Source organism: Globicephala melas, chromosome 4 (genome assembly GCF_963455315.2).
Source record: "Globicephala melas chromosome 4, mGloMel1.2, whole genome shotgun sequence".
In the NCBI taxonomy this organism is placed as follows: domain Eukaryota; kingdom Metazoa; phylum Chordata; class Mammalia; order Artiodactyla; family Delphinidae; genus Globicephala; species Globicephala melas.
In genome coordinates, this window is record NC_083317.1 from 130,617,792 (window position 1) to 130,642,144 (window position 24,353).

Here is a 24,353-nt window from a genome sequence, read left to right on the forward strand (position 1 = left end):
TTTGCAACAAAAGTGCAAAGGCAAGTCAATGGAGAAAGGATTCTCTTCCAGTCCTGGAGCAACTGGATATCCAGCTACAAAACAAATGAACTTCAATTTATACCTTGCTCCATGTACAAAAATTAACTCAAAATAAGTCACAGACCTAAGTGCATGACCTAAAACTATAAAACTTCTGGAAGACAATAATAGAAGAAAATCTTTGGAGCTTTGCCATAAGCAAAGATTTCTTAGACAAGACACCAACTCAAGATCTGTAAAAGAACAAATTAGACTTTATCAAAATTTGAAGCTTGTACTTTTTGAAATAGTGTTAAGAGAATGAGAAGACAAGTCACACTCAGAGGATATATTTGCAAGTCATATATCTGGTAAAGGACATATTTGCAGAATATATAAAGAACTCTAAAAATTCAGTACAGGTATTCCCCACTTTTCAAAAGTTTGCTTTATGCCACTCCGCTTTTACGAAAGACGTATGTTAGTACCTGTTTTCACAAACCAAGAGAAATCGAAAGAAGATTTTTGGTTTTACAAAAAAAAAGGTGAAAAGCAAAAACAGCATTCAAGTGTTTGTTTTGTAGCAGCCATTATAGAGGCATCTTGCACCCCAGGCAGTGAGAGTGGCCCCACCAAGCTCCTTCCCCAGACACTACACTCAGCATCTCAGTATCAAGCCACCATGGCTTTGAACTGTGCTTGTGAGCATCTGTGATTTATCTCGATTTATATTGTGCATGTGTTAGTAAGATGTGTTCTAAAGTAATTGCTGCCTCACTTTATGGCATTTCTGTTTACAAAAGGTTTCATAGGAATGCTCTACTTTCAGATAGCAGGGTAAATAAAAAAGCTGTAATAAAAAAGCAACCCAATATAAAAATGGGCAAAATATTTCAACAGACACTTCACCAGTGAAGATATATAAATGGAAAATAAGCACATGAAAATATGATTAACATCATTAATCATTAGGAAAACGCAAACTAAAACCACAACAAAATACCATTCCCCACCCATTACTATGGCTAAAATTGAAGACTGAAGTCTTTGCAAGGATATGGAAGAACGGTAGCTCTCTTATACCGCTGATGGTAATGTAATATGGTACATACACTTCGGAAAACAGTTTTGCAGTTTCTTTCTTTCTTTTTTTTTTTAAGTATGAGATATTTTATCCTTAATAAATTTTTTTAAATTTATTTATTTTTGGCTGCGTTGGGTCTTAGTTGTGGCACGCAGGATCTTCATTGTGGCCCATGGGCCTCTCTCTAGTTGTGGCACGAGGGCTCTTCACTGCAGCACGTAGGCTCTGAAGTTGTGGTGTGTGGGCTGTCTAGTTGAGGCCTGTGGGCTCAGCAGTTGGGGCATGTGGGCTTATTTCCCCCATGGCCTGTGTTCCCTGACCAGGAATCGAACCTGCATCCCCTGCATTGGAAAGCAGATTCCTAACCACTGGACCACCAGGGACAATTCCCAGTGTGGCAGTTTCTTAAAACGTTAAACATGTACATACCATATCCAGTCATTTTGCTCCTAGGTAAATGAAAGCATATGTCCTTACCAATACTTGGGCATAGATGTTCATAGCAGCCTTATTTTTAGTAGCTAAACCTGGAAATAATTCAATGTCCATCAACAGGTAAGTGGGTAAACTGCTGTATTCATACAATGAACTACTGTTCAGCAGTGAAAAGGGATGAACTGTCAATATATCATGGATGAATCTCAGAATCGTTATTCTGAGTGAAAGAAGCTAGACAAAATGTACAGTTTTAATAATTCCATTTATGTGAAATTCTAGAAAATGCAAACTAATGTTAGTGGCAGAGAGCAGATTAATGGTTATTTGGAGATAGTGGGGACTGGGAGGAAGGGATTAGAGCTGTAAGAATCTTTGGGAAGTGATGGATATGTGATATGTTCATTATCTTGATTGTGGCAGTTGTTTCAGAGGTGTGTACATATGTGAGAATATATCAAATCGAACAGTTTATTGTATGTTGGCCATACTACAATAAAAATACATAAAAACTGTCTTCTGTCTTTGCTGTCTGACCACCACTGCTAACACATCTAAGACTAGTTCCTAAGTTTGCAGGATCTTAGGACCCAGCTAGGACTCTTAAAAATATTGAGTTCCAGGCCTCAGAATTACTAGGATGGGGCTAAGGAATCTGTAATTTTAACAAACACTCCAGGTGATTTTTCTTATTACTCAAGCTTGGAAAGCACTTGTCCCACATTAAGTTAATTCCACTTTGGTCATCTGAACCTATTTCCATATATGAGAAAGGGATGTTAGGTTTCCAGTGTTAACAGAAAGGCCTACCCATAAAACACTTGATTATGCTTTTGCTATGGTCAGATGAGATCATTTAGAATTGAACAAAATTTTTTTTCATCATATGTAATATATTGAGGTCAACCTGAAGTAACAGAATGGAAATCTCTGAATAGTCCCAACATTAGTGAATATTACATCAAAGAGTAAAAAAGAATTATTATATACTTTTTTTTTCTCTTTCCCTTTTTTTATTTCTTTTTTTAAACATCTTTATTGAGGTATAATTGCTTTACAATAGTGGGTTAGTTTCTGCTTTATAACAAAGTGAATCAGTTATACATATACATATGTTCCCATATGTCTTCCCTCTTGCGTCTCCCTCCCTCCCACCCTCCCTATCCCACCCCTCCAGGCTGTCACAAAGCACCGAGCCAATATCCCTGTGCCATGCGGCTGCTTCCCACTAGCTATCTACCTTACTACGTTTGTTAGTGTGTATATGTCCATGACTCTCTCTCGCCCTGTCACAGCTCACCCTTCCCCCTCCCCATAACCTCAAGTCCGTTCTCCAGTAGGTCTGCGTCTTTATTCCTGTCTTACCCCTAGGTTCTTCATGACATTTTTTTTCCTTAAATTCCATATATATGTGTTAGCATACGGTATTTGTCTTTTTCTTTCTGACTTACTTCACTCTGTATGACAGACTCTAGGTCTATCCACCTCATTACAAATAGCTCAATTTCGTTTCTTTTTATGGCTGAGTAATATTCCATTGTATATATGTACCACATCTTCTTTATCCATTCATCCAATGATGGGCACTTAGGTTGTTTCCATCTCCGGGCTATTGTAAATAGAGCTGCAATGAACATTTTGGTACGTGACTCTTTTTGAATTTTGGTTTTCTCAGGGTATATGCCCAGTAGTGGGATTGCTGGGTCTTATGGTAGTTCTATTTGTAGTTTTTTAAGGAACCTCCATACTGTTCTCCATAGTGGCTGAACCAATTCACATTCCCTCCAGCAGTGCAAGAGTGTTCCCTTTTCTCCACACCCTCTCCAACATTTATTGTTTCTAGATTTTTTGATCATGGACATTCTGACAGGTGTGAGATGATATCTCATTGTAGTTTTGATTTGCATTTCTCTAATGATTAATGATGTTGAGCATTCTTTCATGTGTTTGTTGGCAGTCTGTATATCTTCTTTGGAGAAATGTCTATTTAGGTCTTCTGCCCATTTTTGGATTGGGTTGTTTGTTTTTTTGTTATTGAGCTGCATGAGCTGCTTGTAAATTTTGGAGATTTAATCCTTTGTCGGTTGCTTCATTTGCAAATATTTTCTCCCATTCTGAGGGTTGTCTTTTGGTCTTGTTTATGGTACCTTTGCTGTGCAAAAGCTTTGAAGTTTCATTAGGTCCCATTTGTTTATTTTTGTTTTTATTTCCATTACTCTAGGAGGTGGGTCAGAAAGGATCTTTCTGTGATTTATGTCATAGAGTGTTCTGCCTATGTTTTCCTCTAAGAGTTTGATAGTTTCTGGCCTTACATTTAGGTCTTTAATCCATTTTGAGCTTATTTTTGTGTATGGTGTTAGGGAGTGATCTAATCTCATACTTTTACATGTACCTGTTCAGTTTTCCCAGCACCACTTATTGAAGAGGCTGTCCTTTCTCCACTGTACATTCCTGCCACCTTTATCAAAGATAAGGTGTCCATATGTGCGTGGGTTTATCTCTGGGCTTTCTATCCTGTTCCATTGATCTATCTTTCTGTTTTTGTGTCAGTACCATACTGTCTTGATTACTGTAGCTTTGTAGTATAGTCTGAAGTCAGGAAGCCTGATTCCTCCAGCTCCTTTTTTCATTCTCAAGATTGCTTTGGCTATTCGGGGTCTTTTGTGTTTCCATACAAATTGCGAAATTTTTTGTTCTAGTTCTGTGAAAAATGCCAGTGGTAGTTTGATAGGGATTGCATTGAATCTATAGATTGCTTTGGGTAGTAGAGTCATTTTCACAATGTTGATTCTTCCTATCCAAGAACATGGTATATCTCTCCATCTGTTTGTATCATCTTTAATTTATTTCATCAGTGTCTTATAATTTTCTGCATACAGGTCTTTTGTCTCCTTAGGTAGGTTTATTCCTAGATATTTTATTCTTTTGGTTGCAATGGTAAATGGGAGTGTTTTCTTGATTTCACTTTCAGATTTTTCATCATTAGTATATAGGAATGCCAGAGATTTCTGTGCATTTATTTTGTATCCTGCAACTTTACCAAATTCATTGATTAGCTCTAGTAGTTTTCTGGTAGCATCTTTAGGATTCTCTATGTATAGTATCATGTCATCTGCAAACAGTGACAGCTTTACTTCTTCTTTTCCAATTTGGATTCCTTTTATTTCCTTTTCTTCTCTGATTGCTGTGGCTAAAACTTCCAAAACTATGTTGAATAAGAGTGGTGAGAGTGGGCAACCTTGTCTTGTTCCTGATCTTAGTGGAAATGCTTTCAGTTTTTCACCATTGAGGATGATGTTTGCTGTGGGCTTGTCCTATATGGCCTTTATTATGTTGAGGAAAGTTCCCTCTATGCCTACTTTCTGCAGGGTTTTTATCATAAATCGGTGTTGAATTTTGTCAAAAGCTTTCTCTGCATCTATTGAGATGATCATATGGTTTTTCTCCTTCAATTTGTTAATATGGTGTATCACATTGATAGATTTGCGTATATTGAAGAATCCTTGCATTCCTGGAGTAAACCCCACTTGATCATGGTGTATGATCCTTTTAATGTGCTGCTGGATTCTGTTTGCTAGTATTTTGTTGAGGATTTTTGCATCTATGTTCATCAGTGATATTGGCCTGTAGTTTTCTTTCTTTGTGCCATCCTTGTCTGGTTTTGGTATCAAGGTGATGGTGGCCTCGTAGAAGGAATTTGGGAGTGTTCCTCCCTCTGCTATATTTTGGAAGAGTTTGAGAAGGATAGGTGTTAGCTCTTCTCTAAATGTTTGATAGAATTCGCCTGTGAAGCCATCTGGTCCTGGGCTTTTGTTCGTTGGAAGATTTTTAATCACAGTTTCAATTTCAGTGCTTGTGATTGGGCTGTTCATATTTTCTATTTCTTCCTGCTTCAGTCTTGGCAGGCTGTGCATTTCTAAGAATTTGTCCATTTCTTCCAGATTGTCCATTTTATTGGCATAGAGTTGCTTGTAGTAATCTCTCATGATCTTTTGTATTTCTGCAGTGTCAGTTGTTACTTCTCCTTTTTCATTTCTAATTCTATTGATTTGAGTCTTCTCTTTTTTTCTTGATGAGTCTGGCTAGTGGTTTATCAATTTTGTTTATCTTCTCAAAGAACCAGCTTTTAGTTTTATTGATCTTTGCTATTGTTTCCTTCATTTCTTTTTCATTTATTTCTGATCTGATTTTTATGATTTCTTTCCTTCTGCTAACTTTGGGGTTTTTTGTTCTTCTTTCTCTAATTGCTTGAGGTACAAGGTTAGGTTGTTTATTCGAGATGTTTCCTGCTTCTTAAGGTGGGCTTGTATTGCTATAAACTTCCCCCTTAGAACTGCTTTTGCTGCATCCCATAGGTTTTGGGTTGTCCTGTCTCCATTGTCATTTGTTTCTAGGTATTTTTTTATTTCCTCTTTGATTTCTTCAGTGATCACTTCATTATTAAGTAGTGTTGTTTAGCCTCCATGTATTTGTATTTTTTACAGATCTTTTCCTGTAATTGATATCTAGTCTCATGGTGTTGTGGTCAGAAAAGATACTTGATACAATTTCAATTTTCTTAAATTTACCAAGGCTTGATTTGTGACCCAAGATATGATCTATCCTGGAGAATGTTCCATGAGCACTTGAGAAAAATGTGTATTCTGTTGTTTTTGGATGGAGTGTCCTATAAATATCAATTAAGTCCATCTTTTTTAATGTATCATTTAAAGCTTGTGTTTTCTTATTTATTTTCATTTTGGATGATCTGTCCATGGGTGAAAGTGGGGTGTTTAAGTCCCCTACTATGAATGTGTTACTGTCGATTTCCCCTTTTATGGCTGTTAGTATTTGCCTTATGTATTGAGGTGCTCCTAGGTTGGGTGCATAAATATTTACAGTTGTTATATCTTTTTCTTGGATCGATCCCTTGATCATTATGTAGTGTCCTTCTTTGTCTCTTTTAATAGTCCTTATTTTAAAGTCTATTTTGTCTGATATGAGAATTGCTACTCCAGCTTTCTTTTGGTTTCCATTTGCATGGAATATCTTTTTCCATCCCCTTACTTTCAGTCTGTATATGTCTCTAGGTCTGAAGTGGGTCTCTTGTAGACAGCATATATAAGGGTCTTGTTTTTGTATCCATTCAGCCAATCTGTGTCTTTTGGTGGGAGCATTTAGTCCATTTGCATTTAAGGTAATTATCGATATGTATGTTCCTATTCCCATTTTCTAAATTGTTTTGGGTTCGTTATTATAGTTCTTTTCCTTCTCTCGTGTTTCTTGTCTAGAGAAGTTCCTTTAGCATTTGTTGTAAAGCTGGTTTGGTGGTGCTGAACTCTCTCAGCTTTTGCTTGTCTGTAAAGGTTTTAACTTCTCCATCAAATCTGAATGAGATCCTTGCTGGGTACAGTAGTCTTGGCTGCAGGTTTTTCTCCTTCATGACTTTCACTATGTCCTGTCACTCCCTTCTGGATTGTAGGGTTTCTGCTGAGAGATCAGCTGTTAACCTTATGGGGATTCACTTGTGTGTTATTCATTGTTTTTCCCTTGCTGCTTTTAATATGCTTTCTTTGTATTTAATTTTTGACAGTTTGATTAATATGTGTCTTGGCGTATTTCTCCTTGTATTTATCTTGTATGGGACTCTCTGTGCTTCCTGGACTTGATTAACTATTTCCTTTCCCATATTAGGGAAGTTTTGAACTATAATCTCTTCAAATATTTTCTCAGTCCCTTTCTTTTTCTCTTCTTCTTCTGGAACCCCTATAATTCGAATGTTGGTGCATTTAATGTTGTCCCAGAGGTCTCTGAGACTGTCCTCAGTTCTTTTCATTCTTTTTTCTTTATTCTGCTCTGCAGTAGTTATTTCCACTATTTTATCTTCCAGGTCACTTATCCGTTCTTCTGCCTCAGTTATTCTGCTATTGATCCCATCTAGAGTACTTTTAATTTCATTTATTGTGTTGTTCATTGTTGCTTGTTTCATCTTTATTTCTTCTAGGTCCTTGTTAACTGTTTCTTGCATTTTGTCCATTCTATTTCCAAGATTTCGGATCATCCTTACTATCATTATTCTGAATTCTTTTTCAGGTAGACTGCCTATTTCCTCTTCATTTGTTAGGTCTGGTACATTTTTATCTTGCTCCTTTATCTGCTGTGTGTTTTTCTGTCTTCTCATTTTGCTTATCTTACTGTGTTTGGGGTCTCCTTTTTGCAGACTGCAGGTTCGTAGTTCCCGCTGTTTTTGATGTCTGTCTCCAGTGGCTAAGGTTGGTTCAGTGTGTTGTGTAGGCTTCCTGGTGTAGGGGACTAGTGCCTGTGTTGTGGTGGATGAGGCTGGATCGTGTCTCTGTAGTGGGCAGGTTCACGTCTGGTGGTGTGTTTTGGGGTGTCTGTGGCCTTATTATGATTTTAGGCAGCCTCTCTGCTAATGGGTGGGGTTGTGTTCCTGTTTTGCTAGTTGTTTGGCATAGATTGTCCAGCACTGTGGCTTGCTGGTCGTTGAGTGAAGCTGGGTGCTGATGTTAAGATGGAGGTCTCTGGGAGATTTTCGCCGTTTGATATTATGTGGAGCTGGGAGGTCTCTTGTTGACCAGTGTCCTGAAGTTGGCTCTCCTACCTCAGAGGCAGAGCCCTGACTCCTGGCTGGAGCACCAAGAGACTTTCATCCACATGGCTTTCTGTAGCTTGGACTTTTCCTGGGCTAAGTCCAAGGTACTAGCGGGGCTATGTTCCTTTCTGGAGATTCTAGGGGAGAGACCTTTTAGGGTTGGTGGAGTTCTCACCTCACATCACTCTGATCTATATACTTTTTAAAAAATAAATAAATTTTTCATTCATTTATTTTTGGCTGCGTTGAGTCTTTCATTGCCGTGCACGGGCTTTCTGTAGTTGTGGCGAGTGGGGGGCTACTCTTGGTTGTGGTGTGCGGGCTTCTCATTGTGGTGGCTTCTCTTGCTGCAGAGCAGGGGGGCTCTAGGTGCACAGGCTCAGTAGTTGTGGCATGCAGGCTCTAGAGCACAGGCTCAGTAGTTGTACACAGGCTTAGCTGCTCCGCAGCATGTGGGATCTTCCCAGACCAGGGATTGAACCCGTGTCCCCTGCATTGGCAGGTGGATTCCTAACCACTGCACCACCAGGGTAGTCCCGAGTATTATATACTTTTTGACAAGTCACATCTGTATATGTTGTTAGTGAAGAAAAAATTTTGTATCCTATATATTAAGAAGCTGTAAAATAACACAAGCTGGGAGAAGAGAAATAAGATGAATAGAAGAACACTGTTATTCTCTACATGTTCTTTAAATGGATGTAGCAAGAGCCTTTTATAAAAGTTTTATAAAACTCTGGAAAAAACAGGCTGACCTTCTCATTGCCCCCTTTCCAAAGACGTCAAACAAGAGGAAATTATAGAATAAGTCTGTCTAAATTTTAAATGGTTCAGTTATCAGAAGACTTTAGAGAGCAAGTTTTCCACAAATTATCCTTGTGCTGTTTGGTCTTGATTTTTTTTAGAGGGTTTGTGAGCCAACATGTAATTAATCACTTTTTTTGGTTGTTGGCTTGTAAGGAAATGAAACTGGAACTTTCCCTTTGGGTTTATTGTTCTTTTTTTGGTGTTTCTTAGTGCTGCAATATGTAACATAAGGAACTTAGATGGGTGCTTAGTGGTAATGTGGATACAACAATGTGAAAGAAGTATTTTTTTTAAGTCATCTTATATATTTTGTACTGTTATGGTCCCTGTGTACACTCCAGGTCTCAGATACCACCAGCATTACTATGAAAGTCTTACAGTCAGAAGTTGTTAGAACATCCCTTGTCAGTGGATGGGGTTACTCATCAAGTGGCAGTATCCACTTCTTACCAGTTCTTATTGTTTCTTCCTCCAAAATCTAGTTTGGATTGATTATTCCTTCCGCGAAGCTGCTACCGCAATCAGTGAATAAGAACAGACCCATCTTATCTTGTAAATAAGGGGTAGGAACACCCTTCCAACTAGCTTCACTTCTTTGGGCTCTGTTCCATCTGTGTAGTGAACTACCTTCCCTGTGGCAATTGGACACTATTTTATTTATTTATTTTTAAAAATTTTTAATTTAATTAATTTATTTTTTTGGTGCTTTATAAATAAATAAAGATTTTATTTATTCTTCGTTGCTGCACGCGGGCTTTCTCTAGTTGCGGCCAGCGGGGCTACTCTTTATTGAGGTGCGCGGCCTCCTCATTGCAGTGTCTGCTCTTGTTGCGGAGAATGGGCTCTAGGCAGGCGGGCTTCAGTAGTTGTGGCTCGCAGGCTCTAGAGCGCAGGCTCAGTAGTTGTGGCGCACAGGCTTAGTTGCTCTGCGTCATGTGGGATCTTCCTGGACCAGGGCTCGAACCCGTGTCCCCTGCATTGGCAGGCGGATTCTTAACCTCTGCACCACCAGGGAAGCCCTGAACACTATTTTAAAAATTAAGCATTACAATGACTAATTACTGTCATTATTAAAAGTTCATATAAAGTTTAAAGACAAACACCTGTATGTCAGCAGGCACCTTCCTTTAACTTTTATTAATTTGAAATCGTTTTTCCATTTTTAAGCAGAACAGAAGATTCCCCTTAAACCAATAGGTTTAGGGAAATTCCTGTAGACTCTGTCTCTATGAAGATTTTAAAAATATACATCCGTCTGAGCCCTGTCTCTTCCCTCCTCCCAAAGCACAGACCTCAAGGATGGCCGTTGTTCTACCTTAATGGTAACAATTAATAAAAAAGATATTAAGTTCCAAAAAGCTAAACGCTTTGGTTTTGGTATTTAGGATAATGCTGGCCTAAAAATGAGTCGAGAAGTGTTCCATCCTCCCCTGTTTTCTGAAAGAGTTTGTGTAGGATTGTACTGTGGTTTGAATTGTGTTTCCCCAAAAGATAGGTTGAAGTTCTAACCCCTATACCTCAGAATGTGACCTTTGGAAACAGGGTCATTAGAGATATAATGTTAAGATGAAGTCATAATTAAGGTAGACAGTAATCCAGTATGACTGATATCATTATAAGAAGAGACACTGGCATGCAAGGGGAGAATGTTGTGTGAAAACAGAGGCAGAGATTGAAGTACTACAGCTGCAAACCAAGGAACACCAAGGATTGCTGGCAAAGCACCAGAAGGTAGGATTAGGCAAGGAAGGATTCTCCCCTGTGGGTTTCAGAGTGAGTGTAGCCCTGCCAACACCCTGATTTTGGACTTCTAGCCTCCAGAGCTGTGAGGCAAATTCTGTTGTTTAAACAGTCACCTAGTTTGTGGTACTTTGTTATGGCAGCCCTAGGAAACTAACATTGTATTAGGAAACTAATATTGTATTTTTTTCTTTCAAGTTTGATAGAATTCATCCAGTGAAATTGGATGCAGAGTTTTCTTTGTGGGAAGATTTTAAATTTTGAATTCAATTTCTCTAAGAAATATTGGGCTGTGTAGATTTTCTGTTTGTTCTTGTATCTATTTTGGTAACATATATATCAAGGAATTTGTTCATTTCATCTAAGTTATTGAATTTATTGGCATAAAGTTGAGTTGCTTATAATATTTTTTGATGTCTGTAGGATCTGTAATTATGTTTCCTCTTTTCTTCCTTGTATTGGTTATTTGTGTCTTTTTATTTTCTTTCATCAGTCTGGCTTAGGGTTTCTCAACTGGGGGCAGTTTTGCACCCTCCCTCCTGGGGGTGTGGGGCATTTGGCAATATCTGGAGACATTTTCAGTTATTACAACTTGGGGCATCCAGTGGGTGGAGGCCAGGGATGCTGCTGAACTAAACATCCTGCCATGCACAAGACAGCCTCTCACAACAGAGACTCATCCAGTCCACAGTGTCACTAGTGCTGAAGTTGGGAAACCTGTTCTAGGGCTTACAGTGTACACCTTCTACTTTCGAATATTATGCCACTTCATGTTTAATATAAGCAGCTGCCAATACAGTATTTCCACTCATCCCCTTCCATCCTTTATGCTATTATGGGCATACATTTTACTTCCATTTATATTATAAACCCCACAGTGCATGGGATTTTGCTTTAAACAGTCTATTAAGGAAATTTTTTTTAATTAATTAATTTATATTTTATTTTTGGCTGTGTTGGGTCTTTGTTTCTGTGTGAGGGCTTTCTCCAGTTGCGGTGAGCGGGGGCCACTCTTCATCGCGGTGCGCGGGCCTCTCACTATCGTGGCCTCTCTTGTTGTGGAGCACAGGCTCCGGACGTGCAGGCTCAGTACTTGTGGCTCACGGGCCTAGTTGTTCCGCGGCATGTGGGATCTTCCCAGACCAGGGCTCGAACCCGCGTCCCCTGCATTGGCAGGCAGATTCTCAACCACTGTGCCACCAGGGAAGCCCTAAGGAAATTTTTAAATGAGGAAAAAATACCTAGTTGTTGTTCATATATTTTTAGCACTCTTCATTTTTTGTATAGATCCAAATTCCCATTGGTGTTTTTTCTTTCCACATGAAGAACTGCTCTAACGTGTCTTGAAGTGTATGTCTGCCAGTGACATAGTCTCTCAGCTTTTGTTTGAAAAACTGTATTTTGTCTTCATTTTTCAAGTACATTTTGGCTTAGTATAGAATTCTCTATTGACAGTTTTAAAAAATATTCTAAGATATCATTCCACTGTTTCCTTATTTGCCTAGATTATAATAAGAAATAAAACTATTGTTCACAAATATAAGGCTTTAAAAAATCTGTATACTTTAGAATAGTATTTCATTATTATTGAACAAAATAACTTAAAATTTGATGCACTGTGCTTAGATTTTATAAACAGACCTGTTGTGTTTTTTTCCTCTTTTTCCCTTTCCTTTTTCCCCCCTTCACTTATAAAAAGTGTTTTTTGGGGCAGGTTATTTCTCTGTTTCCTCATCTGTAAAATTGGGCTACCAGTGATTCTCATAGGTTCGTTGTGAAAGTTAAAAGAGAAAAAGAAAGAAAAATGAAAACAAAATGTCTACAACTTGAAGGTATTCATAAACATGATAGCATGGTACACAGGTATCTTCCTCCTCATCCACCTTCAGCTCTCCTGACCTCAAGGCCCACGCGTGGCAGCAGATCAGTGGGAGCCCCCAGTCTGAGTCTTGTCCTGCCTCATGGCAGCAGCTTTGTGGAGACATATTCCTGCCGTCCACACACTGTCCTGAAGCCACAGGCAAACTGAGGAGCCCTGGCTGGACCATGACTGAGCACTGTTGCCACTGCTTATGATTTCTGCTCCTACCAATAGTTTACATGTTGATTTTAAATAAATCTCATATTTTACCCAAGCAAGGTTGGAAGATATTCTTCCAGTATACTTTCATCTGTTAATTTAAATTATCTGAACATAGTAAAAATCCATGACATTATATTTTACATGATTTGCATTTTCCACTTTTCAGCTCTGCTGACTAGCTATGGTATTTAACACATTTACATATTAGGAAAATTTTAGACATAATTAACAGTTTTGGGTGGTGGGGCTTGTAATCAACAGTAAAAATAATTCTTTCCCATGGCTCTAATTACCTTAGAATATACAATAATGATATTCACATTAAAGAATGCATTCATTAAAATGTTCCTTTCTGTCCAACAAGAGAATCTAACTGGGTATGGTAGACTTCTTTTTATAAATAACATTTTGCTTTCATTAAGAGTTAATAGATCTGCTGGGACTTCCCTGGTGGTCCAGTGGTTAGGACTCCACGCTTCCAATGCAGGGGGTGCAGGTTCGATCCCTGGTCAGGGAACTAAGATCCCACATGCCACGCCTAAGATCCCACATGCCACACACACGAAAAAAGTTGATCAATCTGCTATTTTTGGTCCCTACCTGGCCACAGGCAGCAGCACTCTGACAGCTGTTTTAAATATCCCCTCCTGGCCACAGGCAGCAGCACTCTGACAGCTGTTTTAAATATCCCCTCACGGTGTTGCCGTTCTTCTTCTCAGTGGGCCTTTGGAGTGACGCTGTGGGAGCTCATGACTCTGGGCCAAACACCCTATGTGGACATCGACCCGTTTGAGATGGCCGCGTACCTGAAAGACGGTTACCGAATAGCCCAGCCGATCAACTGTCCTGATGAACTGTAAGTTTTTTCTGAGCTTGAAGACATGGATTTCACTCCATTTACGACGTTTGGATAAAAGAAAAAGAACAGGTGTCCATACTTGTACAGAGACTTCCCTTTTGAGAATAATGCCTCTTTGGACTTGAATTATACTCCTGTAGAGAAACTACAAAGTCAGCCAGACTCATTCATTCTTTTTAAAGCATTTGACATTAGGACTTTTTGCATCTCATATTTGTAGTGATTAATCTAATCCAAGAGACTTATGTACATAGTGAGAAAACACTGAACACTGTCAGTTTTCCTGTGTAGAGTGAGGACCTGCACAGGAGCCTTAAGCCTTTCTTAAGGATGAGCCTTAAGGACATCCTTAGTTATAAAGAGCCTTTCTCATTGCTGTTGTGCCTTGCCAGCTGGTGTGAACTGATATACGTATAAGGAAGATGTTCTGGTCTGGTGAGTGGGATAGTTCCTGTTTCCTGCTTTTATCACATAGCTAGTCTTCCCATATAATGGGATCAGAGTGGGCAGGAGGCTGTTCAGGGGTGATTGAGTCTCAGTTCCAGTATCCCTTGAAGGTTTTTTTTTGCGGTATGCGGGCCTCTCACTGTTGTGGCCTCTCCCGTTGTGGAGCACAGGCTCCGGACGCGCAGGCTCAGCGGCCATGGCTCACGGGCCCAGCCGCTCCGCGGCATGTGGGATCTTCCCGGACCGGGGCACAAACCCGTGTCCCCTGCATTGGCAGGCGGACTCTCAACCACTGCGCCACCAGGGAAGCCCCCCTGAAGGTTTTTATACTGTGGCAAGGTGGCAGCTTTTGCACAGATTTTACTGTAGATCCAGGATTCTTACAGTTTAGTTAAAGGTTCCTCTTCTTCCAAGTTCTTTCTTTCAGAACTCAAATACAGTTGACCCTTGAACAATGTGGGTCCACTTACGTGTGGATTTTTTTCAGTGATAAATACTACAGTACTACATGGTCCATGGTTGGTTGAATATGCGGATGAGGGGGAACTGGGGATACGGAGGGCTAAACTATAAGTTATGCACAGATTTTTATGCAGAGAGTCGGCACCCCTCACCCCTGTGTTGCTTAAGAGTCAACTGTACGGGATAACACAGGTTATTATTTTGACTATGTTTTAGGTAGTTATATACAATCTCTATTTGCTGATATATTTTGACATGTTGCAGAATTGAAATCCACAGATATCATCCAGATAATTCATTTTAGCTCTGCCAACAGATAGTAATATTGATTGATTTTTTTAATATATCGTCCTCTCCACGCCCACATTTAGATAGACAACATAACTGGTATCATATTGACCAAAAGGTTAGGAGTACTATATCATCACTAGCCAAATTTTCTGGTCTTGTCACTCTGCAGATTTGCTGTGATGGCTTGTTGCTGGGCCTTAGATCCGGAGGAGAGACCCAAGTTCCAGCAGCTGGTCCAGTGTCTCACAGAGTTCCATGCAGCCCTGGGGGCCTACGTCTGACTCCTCTCACAGTCCCCCAGCGTCAGGAGGAAGGAGCCTGCCAGGGCTCACTTGCAGCCGGTCACGGATGCCGCATACGCCACGCAACGCCGCAGAAGCACATTTGTCTTCCAGAGCACCGTGCCTTAGGAATGCTTTAGAATCGGAACTATCTAAGGCAGACTTAATGATGTCAAATATTTTCTAGATATCACTTTCATTAGGTTGAACTGAAAATGTTTTTGTAAATTTTTTGGCCAAAAATTTTTTTAAACATAGTTAACTTTGGACTAGGGGTACATTCTTACAAAATAAATAAACAGTTTTTAAAATTGTTTAAACACAGGTATTTGGAATAGCTACCTTAGTGCAACTGCTTTTTATTTTTTTTACTTCATCAAGGTAATGTAGGTGATTCACCTTTAAAGTTTTTTGTTTGTTTGTTTTAATATTTATCACTAGTCTTGGGAATGGTTTGTCTTCAAGATGCAGTACTTTTTCTTAGGAAAAGAAAAACAGAAAAAGATGTCGGTTTGCCTTGTACAGGAAAAGGCAATATTGGAGGAGGGACACTGAAAGAAAAGCTAGAGGGGAAAAAAAGAGAAAAATACTTATTAGAAACTGCCCTTCCATGGAGAATTGTTCTTTATTTTTTTAATGAAAAGGAGTTCTCCTTTCTTATTTTGGGGGAAGTAGGAGCTGAGTTCATTGAAACATCTTAATTTTGGCAGAACCTAGCATTTCTGTGAGCCAGAAGTGGGTTTGGGACAGGTCAGTAGTGAACAGTGGCGATCTTATTTATTTTTACTCTCTGGAAAAGGAGATAACACAATTCCAGAAAGTGAAATCTTGTTTCTAAGGTTAGGAATTCTTTTTATTGCACCTAGAATAGTGCCATGCACAGAATGGGTGCTTGAGTTGTTTTGAGTAAAAAAATGTAAACAGGTAGATTTTGTACCTATCTTCAAGGCTGGCTTAAGTATAAAATGGTTTTTTAAAAACACCTGAGAAATTAAAGGATTTGTTTTATATTATGACAGTATTGAAAATATTGTTCATAATGAATGATTGGTTGTGTCTGGTAAGTCTTTGAACACACAACAGCTAGATAGCCCTGTTTCATTTCATGGGTGTCTCACTCAGACTCCCAAGCCCTAACACGAGTGCAGCTGACTCTGCTCAGCCTCCAGGTTCTAATAAAAAGTTGAGATTATTATTACAAGGAAGTATTACAGCACTGAAACTTTTCTCCAGAGCCGTTAAATTCAGGGTATGTATATATTTATACTTGGCTAGAGTTGGCCTAAGGCAGAGTTGAATGGACCTCTTAAATAGCTAGGCGTGCATGTGCCTGCCTCTGCTCCCATTCTCACAGGTACATAGGAGAGAATGCGTAGCAGTTGGAGGCTTTTGCTGTTCTTAAAGGAGCTTTATGAATCAGCAGCACATCTGGGAAAATAGCTCACATGATACGTGCTCTGTCACAAGCAGGCCAAGAGCATGATCTTTCTGTATGCCATTTATTAACACTGGTTCTTTGGTTTTATGAAATACTCAGCCCCCTAAGGGGCCAGCTTTTTCAAAGCTCTTTGAACTTTGTAAGTTAGAGAAGTTTTGGTTGACAACCTGCAATCTTAGAAGGCATTCAGTCAACAAATATTTATTTATAGCGTTTATTATGTATTATTATGCACATGAAGTGAGTGGTTCCGCTCTAGCATCCCTTCCAACATTCAGTGCATTTTTTTAATATGTTCAGGTTAGTGCATTTTTTATATATCACAGTTCTGTGCACAAGATCGGTTCAAAGAAAAAAGTGCTGTCATTGACTTCTGTCCCAAATTACCATGTAGTAAGAGGTGCTCTCAGTTTGCTTGGATGTGTGGTGCCTTTAACCATATCTCTGTTTGTAAGCTGTTTTATTTTATGTATGTATATTTGTTTTAGAGGTGGTTTAAGACTTTAAATAGATTTTTCTTGCAGAACTACTTGGAGTCACTGACTTCAGTGAAAAGAGCAGTTACGAGATTTCCATGGCTGGGCTTTTTCCAGTGGTTTGTGAATATTACTGAATAGATTTTGTAGAAAATGTAATTTTTATAGTAAAGAAGCAAATTAGCAAAGCACTGATGTGGTATAAGCTGGCCCTAGTGACCAAGAGCTCTATTATATTCTCTCCTTTCTCGTAACACCCCCATTGTAAGAAAATTTTATTTATAGAAGTAAGGAGGATTGGGTTATTCATTCATTATGTATTTATTGAGCGCCAACTGTATATCTGGCCTTCAAGGTATGCAGGGAACAAGACATAATGTTCCTCCCTTTCTAGGTCTCACATTCTGGTTAGAAGAAGCAGATAATGAACATAAGTAAGATTTTGGTAAGTGCTATAAAAAAAAAGTACAGAGTGGTATCAGAGAATAACTTTACATGTCTTTAGTCAGGCTTCTCTGAGCAGGTGGCATTTGAGCTGAGATCTGAGTAACAAAAAGCCACCTATGAGAAAATCCAGGCAGAAGGGACATAATTGCAGAAGCATTAAAGCAGGAATGAGCTGGCCTCCAGTGTCAGCCCTTCCTGTTCATCCTCCAGCTGCTGCCACTGGAAGAAGAGAACAGAGGCCAATGTGGCTAGAATGTAGTTAGGGAAGAGGTCTGGGAGATGTAGGAACAGACATTGGAGCAGGGTTGGGGGTGGTTGTAAGCCATGGGACACATTTATATTCTAAGTACAGTGGGATTTCATTCAAGGAGTTCTAAAAATTTTTTTAATTTAATTTTATTTTTTAACATCTTTATTGGAGTATAATTGCTTTACAATGGTGTATTAGTTTCTTAGTTACAATGGTTAGTTTCTTAGTTACAATGGTGTGTTAGAATCAGTTATACATATACATATATCCCCATATCTCCTCCCTCTTGTGTCTCCCTCCCACCCTCCCTATCCCACCCCTCTAGGTGGACACAAAGCACCGAGCTGATCTCCTTGTGCTATGCGGCTGTCAAGGAGTTTTTAAATAAGGGAGTGACGTGATCTGATTTGCAATTTACAGATTATGCCAACATTTTTGTGAAGATTAGACTGTAGGGAGGCAAGGGTGGAGGCAATGAGACTATAAGAAACTGTTGCATAGTTTAGGAGAGCAAAGATAGTGTTTTTGGACTAATCAGAGTAGTGCAGGAGATTGGGAGGGGCAGATTGGACCTGGATCCATTGGATGTTGGAGGGTGGGGTGGAGAAGGAAAGAGAGTGATCAGGAATAACTAGTTGGTTTGGAGCTTGAACATATAGTCTGGCTGTATGGCCAAACTATATACTGAGATGGAAAAAAAAAAAACTAGGAGGAACAGGATTTTGCTTTAGCAGGGGGAATTAGTAATTTGTTGTAAGCCATGTTCGAGATGCCAATTGGTCATCTAAGTGGAGATTTTGAGTAGATAGATGAGAACCTGCAGCTCAGGGAGGAGGTCTCATTGAACATATAAATGTAGGAGTGTAACATACAGACCATATTTAAAGCCATGATATTGGATGAACTTGCTTCGGGAGCCAGTGTAGATGGAGAGGAGGTCTTGGGACGGGGTCCTGGTAACTCCAACTTTTAATGATCTAGTGAAGGAAGAATAAATAACAGAAAAAGAGAAGAAACCACTACAGTTGGAAAAAACAACAATAAAAAAACAGGAAAAAAGGAAAGAAAGCATTTCAAAGTGGAAGAAGAAGCCTGTATGGGATTTGGCATTATGCAATTATTGACAGAAGCAGTAGGGATTGGAGCAAGTGGAAGTGTAAATACTAGGTGGGACAGTAGAGACCCTACTTGAAAGTTTTGCTGTGAAGGGAAATGGAACAGAACTAGAGGAGATCAAAGAAGTATTGGGGTGGGGGGTTGTGGGGGCAGGCACGGGACATGTTTGTTTTCCAGGAAATGTTTCACTGGTGATGGGAATGAGCGAGCAGAGGGAGAAAAATCCCTTTGGGTGTGGAATACTCTTCGTTCTTGTCATTTGATCTGCAAGCATGAAAGCCTCTCCGCTCTAGCCACCAGCCTCTCGTTTTGGTAAAGGTTATGTTTTTATTGGGGGAAAATGCGAGGGTGAAGGGAGGTGGTACACAGAACTTTAAACGTTTCCATTATATGAAAACCTGCCTTTGTTGAGGTTGCTTCCTTAGGACCTGAGACCTGCCATGGTCTTGCTTACCATCATCATCTTTTGGCCTCTTGCCCTGAAACTGCTGGACTGGCCTTGGTCTGTATCCCACCTAACCAGCCTCTGCCAGAGTAATGCTTCCTAAAACTGAGCTGTCCCTGCTCAGAACCGTTCAGCCCCTTACCAGAGCCTGCAGAGTGGAGTTCAGAGCACCTAGGTGTACACAGCCTCCACTCATCTCTGCTGTGTCCCCTCCTGCTTCACCAGCTTACCACTTTCCTGCCTGAGCGTGGTGCTATTTCATGTGTCCTTTCCTATCCCTGTGCCACACTCTACTCCAGACTGCCCAGTGCCCAAGAGACTCCCCTGACACCTCACCCCGCTCCTCCAGGCTCTGCCATAGTTGCTTTTCAGCCTTGTTCCCTGGGTTTACATTCTGGCAAAGCTAAGATGGGGGCTTATTTTTACCACTTGGCTGTTTATATTTCTTGAGGATAGGAACTTGTGTTTCACTCAGGTTGAATCTCCACTGCCTACTTAGTGCTTGACATATTTTAGGGCTGAATATTTAGTGAATTGGTAAGTAAAAACACCTAAATTTGCACATGAGAGCAGTTAGGCTTTAAAAAAAATGGTAACTGTAAAACATCTCATTTAAAGTACTGTGTTCTATTATAATGTGGTATTTATATTCAAATTTAAAGGGTTTAAGTTTTATGTAATATAAACCAATAAAGCATGAAATAAAAGGAGACAGATTGGTAGGGAAGACCATATCCCACCCCATTGCTGGCTTAAGCAACCCCCAGCCCCACCCCCAGCCACCTTTTCATTGATACTTCATTTTCCCTTCTTTCTTTGGTCGCAGAAACAATTAGCCTGATTGCAAATTCTGTTTCATACTTCTGTAAGGTCAACTTTATTTGGAGTTGTACATGAAATAATCATCTCAAATGAAGTAATTCATTGACTTGAGTGGAAGATTCTTTTCCAGGTGTTACTCTCCCATGCCCTGCACCCCCACCCATACGATAAAAAGGAGGTGATATAATTTATGGGGCTAGAAAAGAAAAACATAAACAGTTGCTTGTTAATAATTTTTGTTTCTACGTTCATTTTTGCCCTTAATAGTTCAGAATAACATTGAACTTAATCCTCTGGGACACATGAACATCATGCATAAGTGTACTGAGAACATACATTTTATATATAAGTAAACTGAAACTCTGGGCCTTTGTTTTCTCTCTCAGAGTGCTGTTCTTTAAGGATTAAGGCTGACCAGGCCTAAAGGGTTTAATGGGAGATGTCTTCTAACCCTTCAAAGAACAGATGTTAGAAACGTATTTAAAAAAAAAAAATGGGGAATCGATTATAGTTTAAAGGATTCCTCTTTGAGCAAATAATAATATGCCATTGGCGGAGAAGCGACCGCAGCTCCGGGCAGAGGAGGCAGGAACCCGAAGGCGAGCAGGGGCCGGGCGGCACCATGGCCGGGATCACCACCACCGAGGTGGTGAAGCGCAAGACCCCGCTTCTGCAGCAAGCAGGCCAGGGACGCGGGGGAGAGGGCCGAGCGCCTCCTGCGGAAGTGTAGGAGAAAGGCGGCCCGGGAACAGGCTGAGGCGGCCTCCTTGAACCATAGGGTCCAGCTGGTTGAAGAGCTGGACTGCGCTCAAGAGCACCTGGCCGCTGCCCTGAAAATGCTGGAGGAAGCCGAGAAAGCTGCTGATGACAGCGAGAGAGACATGAAGGTTACTGAAAACCGAGGCTTAAAAGAGGAAATAAAAATGGAGCTCCAGGAAATCCAACTCAAAGAAGCTAAGCACATTGCAGAAGAGTATGAAGAGGTGGCTCTTAGGTTGGTGATTATTGAGGGAGACTTGGAAGGCACAGAGGAGCGAGCTGAGCTGGCAGAGTCCGGTTGCTGAGAGACGGATGAGCAGGTCAGACTGATGGACCAGAAGCTGAAGTGTCTGAGTGCTGCTGAAGAAAAGTACTCTCAAAAAGAAGACATATGAGGAAGAGAGAAAGATTCTTACTGATAAACTCAAGGAGGCAGAGACCCGTGCTGAGTGTGCTGAGAGATCGGTAGCCAAGCTGGAAAAGACGGTGATTTGGAAGATGAACTGATATGCACCAAAGAGGAGCACCTCTGTACACAAAGGATGCTGGACCGGACTCTGCTTGACCTGGATGAGACGTAGAGTGCCCTAGTCCCGCCCTGCGCTGCCCCTCCCTCTGACCCCGACCGCTGAGGCCAGCCTGCCTGAAGCTGACCTTTAAGCTGAGGGCTGAGCTTTAACTGGAAAGCTGCTTTCTCCTTTTGCCACGTCTCCCACCCCTACCCCTGTGTCCTTTTCGCCAAACTGTCTCTGCCTCTCCCCAGAGATTCCATTTGGGCTAGAGGCTGAGCACCTTTGGGAACAACGTTTAAGGGAATGGAGCACAATGCTAAATGTCTTCAAAAGCATGCTGTGATGTATGCATTTTGTAATTATCTTTTTTGTTGTTGGTGTAGCAGCCATTTGTAAAACATTCCAGATACTTCCATAGTTCTGAAGCAGCAGTCTAATCCCTTTCTCACTTTTGGAAGGTAACTTTTCAGCTTAATACATATCGCCCTCTCCATAGAGGAGGGAAAAAGGTATGGGCCTGCCTTCCTGAGAGCCAAACAGCCCAGAGAAGGACTCCATTTTGGGAAGCCTCATTGCTCTGCAAAAAGTCCCCGCCAAACCAGAAAGGTGATTGCAGAATGAGTTAGCCAAAACAAAAACAAAAAAAAACCACTGTTCAGATTTTCAGCTTTACAGTATTTTGGGGCAACTTTTTTTTTTTTTTCCATCAGAAGTGACCAAACGAAATTAAGATGGTGAGACCTCTGAGACGAAATCCTTGTCCCAGCTCTACCCCTTTCCCCACCACCCACAGAATGGATCATGTGCCCCTTATTTTGAGGTGACCACTTATTTGCTCTCCCGCCTCCTTGAAAGAAAGGAAAGAAAATTATGTTTTACCGCTGATTTAGCCATATGAAACTCATCACCCTTTTCTGGGTCTGAAGCTGCTGTCTCTAAAAGTGCCATCTCATTGTACATTGTGTCAGTGCTGGAGAAATCTTGAATAGCTTATGTACAAGTGTTTTTAAATTTTATATTATTTTGAAACTTTGCTTCTTTGGGGCTGGCAGTGTGCTGGTCTTTTAAAGTTTCTTTCCCTACCCGATCCCCCCTTTTTGGTGAGGTTTCGGTGAGGTCAGTTAGGTGTGCATCCTTCAGCAAAATTGGCTTTAAATGTACTCTCCTTTGGTGTCGTCTCTTTGGGGGCCGACTGGGAGAAAGAAAAACCAATAGTGTAACTGTTTTGATACTGAACATTGATAAATGTCTTTTTGAAATAAAGAACCAGGCCCTCCAATAATAATAATAATATGCATTTGCTCGTATTTGGTTCATCAGTGTTTTAAAACTAAAGCATTTTTTAGCGATTTGTTTTTAGAGAGGGGTAAGCACTCCCTTGGCAGTATACAAAAATTGGGAAAAACATATATAGTTTGAAAATAAAATAACTATTTACCCTTTAAACAAAAAAATTGACGCTGACTCCATGGTGTCTGAATGTTACATTTGGAATCAACTTTTTGTGTCTTTCGGAGTCTACTTTTTTTTTCCTTTTCCTTCTTGGCTCCAAGAATCAGCCCAGGCTGATGTTAGATAGGCGTGCATCATTAGGGATAGCCTTTGGCTGCAAGTGATAGAAATACCACTATAATCACTTAATGAAATACAGGTTTATTTCTCTCGCATAACAATTCCAGAGAGAGACAAACCAGGGCTCGTGCTGTGATCCCAGGATATCATCCATTACCCGCTACCTCCATTTTTGCTGCCCTGTCATCTTTAACATGTTTTTGTTCTAAGGGGACCCCCAGGGCCTAGACTTTTAGTAGGCAAGAAGATGAGAAAAAGATGAAAGGCAAAAGACACGAGTTACTTGAGTCTTTTTTGAGGAGACAACTTTCTCATAGTATACTTCCACCAACACCTTACTGGACAGAACTGTAGCACATGGGTACCCCAAGCAGTCCAGCATCTTGGGAAATTGGTTTTGTTGGATTTTTTTAAACAGCTTTATTGAGATTTGATTCACGTGTCACCCATTTAAAGTGTACAGTTCTGATTTTCAGTATGTTCATAGAGTTGTGCAATCATCACCACGATTGAATTCATTTTTACCAACACAAAAAGAAAGCAACCCCATGCCCATTAGCAGTCACTCCTAATTCCATCCCCACCCCTGCCCTCGGCAACCACAAATCCATTTTCTGTCTCTCTAGATTTGCCTATCCTAGACCTTTCATGTAAATGGTATCATACAATATGTGACTTTTTATGTCTAGCTGCTTTCACTTAGCGTAACATTTTTGAGGTTCATTCATATTGTAGCATGTATCAGGGTTTCATTCCTTTTTATTGCCAAATTTTCCATTGTAATGGATATATATATATATATATATATATATATATACACTATTCATTCATCAGTTTGTGCACATTTGAGGAAACTTTTTAGTTGAGCACATTCTTACCTTGAACAAAATTTGGCTTCCATTGGTAGGAAAATAGGGATGGCTGTTGGTGGGCAACTAGCAATGTCTGCCCCTGTGCAGAAATGGGGTAAGGGACTGGTATCTGGCCTCCTTTAGCAGTATATCACTGCTTAAGAGTATTGTCAGTATGAGAGGAAGTGCAGTGGTTATGAAGTCTTTGCCAATGTAAAGAGTGCCCAGTCAGCTAGTTTTCAGGTTGGTAAGTACTGCCATTATTTGAGGAGAAATCCTGGTAGGTATTACTAGGTAACATTTTAGCCTCTATGTCCAGAAAACCCTACTATACCATCCTGATCGCTGGTACTTTGGCCTCGGCCCTACTGTTTTCCACGAGTCCATAATTCTGCCACCACTTTATATATTTGGCCTTGCAGGGATATTTTTGTTCTCCTCGGTGTTTGGCCTGCGGTATCTCCCACCAGGTGCCTTTCCTCTAGCTTCATGGTCTGACTACCTAGGGCCTTTGGAAGTAAGCTAGAGATTAGCTATCTGTCTCCATAAATATTATTAAAAGATCTTAAACATTTGTTTATTCA

General features: G+C 40.2%; 1 protein-coding gene and 1 pseudogene across 2 annotated transcripts in view; both read left to right on the plus strand.

The window, feature by feature from the left end:
- The window catches only part of RYK (receptor like tyrosine kinase), a 102,669-nt gene extending 84,690 nt beyond the window's left edge, over nucleotides 1-17,979 (plus strand). The window contains exons 14-15 of one of the 2 annotated variants that reach the window (XM_030873446.3): nucleotides 13,461-13,597; nucleotides 14,970-17,979. In XM_030873446.3, coding sequence (XP_030729306.1) covers nucleotides 13,461-13,597; nucleotides 14,970-15,081 — 249 coding nt within the window. In that variant the 3' untranslated portion in view covers nucleotides 15,082-17,979. The remainder of the gene's footprint in view (nucleotides 1-13,460; nucleotides 13,598-14,969) is intronic. The other variant, XM_030873447.3, reaches the window with a different exon arrangement.
- Nucleotides 17,980-20,435: 2,456 nt separating this feature from the next.
- LOC132597278 (tropomyosin alpha-3 chain pseudogene) lies at nucleotides 20,436-22,048 on the plus strand (annotated as a pseudogene).
- Nucleotides 22,049-24,353: the final 2,305 nt, after the last annotated feature.